Below are 2,749 nucleotides of genomic sequence, written 5' to 3'. Positions count from 1 at the left end.
TGCTGCTGGGAGCTCCAGAGCATGTCTACAAGAGCAAGGAAGCTGGGCACTGTAGGTGGATCTCTCTGCTACAGCAGCTGATGGACTCCTAACTAGACCACCTGGAGGACAGGTTATGGGGGAAAAGGAACAAGCTGATATGCAGCTCTAGGGACCACAGGCTCTTAAAGCTACCTAGAGTTGTGTTTCTGGTTACCTAGAGCGTAACAAAGGTCCACAACCTGACGGATTAACATATGCGCGAGGGCAGGGTCGTGCTGCTCAGATCTGGTTCAGCTACCAAAGGTATTGACTTGTGAATGGGAGGCTCTATACCGATATGGCTGGTATTTCCGTTTGTGTTCATGTCTTCAGATAGCTCCCACCTGCCCAAGCCCCACTCCCCTCTCCCTTTATCAACAACAACAACAAAGGGAGGGAAGAGAATCCGCATGGGATTAGTTCTTGACCAAAAAACAAACTTAAAAAAAAAAAAAAAAGACATTCAGTATCAGCTCTAGGGTGGCCATTCTGTCAAAAGATTAACAGTGGAAATTTCTGAATCAACCTAAATCAGAACAGTATCAACAAACCCCGCCAACACCCAACCTCCGGATTTAATCACCTTCATTGATTGTCTTTCCTTGGGGTCAGCATTACACAGAACCACCAACATTTACACACCGAATCGGACACAAAACGTACGTAGCACCGCCGCCCCAACCCTTACTTGAGTACGTGACGAGCGGATGTCAATACCTACATGATTAACACCAGGGTCCCCACTTTCTTCCTCAGAAAGCCCAGCCCGGTTCTCTCTCGGGTCAGTCACTATCTGTTTGGTAAGCAGACCCCATTTATTTTCCCACTGTTTCGGTCTCCAGTGTAGGCAGATTGGCTTTTTTTTTTTTTATTTCAAAAAGATGCTACTCCCAACTTAAAAGCCAGTGGATAAAACTTTTAATTAAGACACCATAGCGCGGGATATAAAAACACAGGAACCACATAAATATTGAAGAAGTTGTATACCGTTTTCCTTGTAAACAGTTTTGCTGAAGATCGAAGCCCTAGTGTGAATCTGGCCTGGGACTTTTGGCGGATGGCGAGCGATCGGCCAGGTTCTGCAGCGATGGTGGCCGAGGACGCCAGGTCAGTCCCCACGTTGGCGGGCATGCAACTTGAAAGACATTGCACAACAAGCAACACAAAGAGAGTGGAGAAGCTCACAACACTGCAAGGAGACCTCACAACCTCCATAACTGCCGAGGCACGGACAGAGACCCCCCCCTCCCTCCGCTGCGCGCTCTTCCTCTTACACGTGGGACACCTTCTGCGACTCTCTGGCTTGTTTGATGCTATACAACCACTTGATGATGCGAGCGTTTCTCTCGATCGCGGAGATGCCATAGGGCACCCGGTCATTGGCACTGTCATCGTTTCTAAGGTCACTGTTACTGTCCTGAGACTGTTCACAGTCCGAGCTGATCATGCTGGCGCTGCGGAAGTTGAGGGAGATGATGTCGGAGTTGGCGCGGGCGAAGTTCTCCATGCCCAGGGTTTCCAGCTCCTCGGGGTCCAGTCCGCAGTAGTTGAAGAAGCGCTCCACGTCGGCGTCCACCCGGAAGTACCTGTCGCTCAGGTCCGACTTGGACCGCTGGAGCGAGGGTCTCCGGCCCACCCCGCAGGCCGGCTCGGCCGCCTCGGCCTCGGGGGACCTGACCGCGGCCGGGGCGGCGACCTTGGGCTTGGGGGGCAGCGGCGGGGCGGAGCTGCTGCAGGGGATGGCCTTCAGGGGCTTTGCGCCCGTCACCTTGCGGATGTCCGAGGAGCTGTGCGACACGTGCAGGAAGGAGTCGGGGGCGGGCTCGAGCGGCCGCCGGCCCACGTGCGAGCCGCCCTCCTGCGGGCTGCCGCGGCCGGGCGTGGGGCGCACGCGCAGCGACTCGGCGAACGAGTGCCGGTGCAGCTCGGCCGCGTCGGCGCGCGGCGCCGGCCAGTTCCGCGAGCCGTGCTTGTGGCCCGAGCCCGCGCTCGAGCCCTCCGAGCTGTTGAGGATGTTCTTGAGGATCTCGAGCTTCAGGGTCTCGCGCGGCGCGCCGCCCTCGCTCTTGGCGCCACCGCCGAAGCCCTTGAGCGTGGGGCTGCCGAGCGCGCGCTTGGCGCCCGGGCACACGGGGGGCTTGGCCAGCACGGCCGGCTTCACGGGCTCCTGCTTGGCGTTGATGACCTCCTGGCTCTTGACGTACTTGGCCTTGTCGGCCTCCAGCCGCTCCACGGCGCTGAGTCGCTTGGGGTTGGGCTCCGCCTGCCGGCGAAAGTAGTCGGGCCCCTTGTTGAGGATGCGCAGGGGCACGGCCGACGTAAAGGTGCCGGCGGGGCTGACCGGCTTCACCATGCTACCTGTCTGTAGGCTCTCCGTGGGCATGGCGGGCGCTCTCTCCCCGGCGGCCGTGGTGGATGCTCGTCTGCGCGCCTCCGGATGCGCCGGGCAGACACATGTGCGGGCGGCACAAAGGGCAGCGGACGGTCCGGAACCGAGTGTCAGCGGCGGCGGCGGCAGCAGCAGCAGCAGCAGCAGCGGCGGCAGCGCCTCATCTCCCGGCTCGTTCACCGCCCCGTGGCTTTAGTTTCCTCGCCGCCTCGCCGGCCGCCCGGTGCGGAAAGGCCCCAAGCCCCAAGTTCCTTTCAGCTGCTTCGCCGCCTCCTTTCTCCTCCCCGAAGGATGTGGGAGTCTCCTCCAGGTCTTTGTGTTCGACTGCAGGCAGAGCTG

The 2,749-nt window shown here is 59.1% G+C and overlaps 1 protein-coding gene across 1 annotated transcript; it reads right to left on the bottom strand.

Moving 5' to 3' along the window:
- Positions 1–1,291: 1,291 nt before the first annotated feature.
- FAM110B (family with sequence similarity 110 member B) lies at positions 1,292–2,404 on the bottom strand (the record flags this gene model as incomplete). The annotated part of the gene is made up of 1 exon (XM_082859146.1): positions 1,292–2,404. One exon carries the CDS (start codon positions 2,402–2,404, stop codon positions 1,292–1,294), a length of 1,113 nt encoding a protein of 370 aa, XP_082715272.1.
- Between the last annotated feature and the right edge of the window lie 345 nt (positions 2,405–2,749).

This window comes from Leucopleurus acutus (assembly GCF_964270905.1).
Source record: "Leucopleurus acutus genome assembly, chromosome: 17".
Classification (NCBI taxonomy): Eukaryota; Metazoa; Chordata; class Mammalia; order Artiodactyla; family Delphinidae; genus Leucopleurus; species Leucopleurus acutus.
The sequence above is the reverse complement of the archived record's forward strand: the minus strand, read 5'-3'. Positions and strand labels throughout refer to the sequence as shown.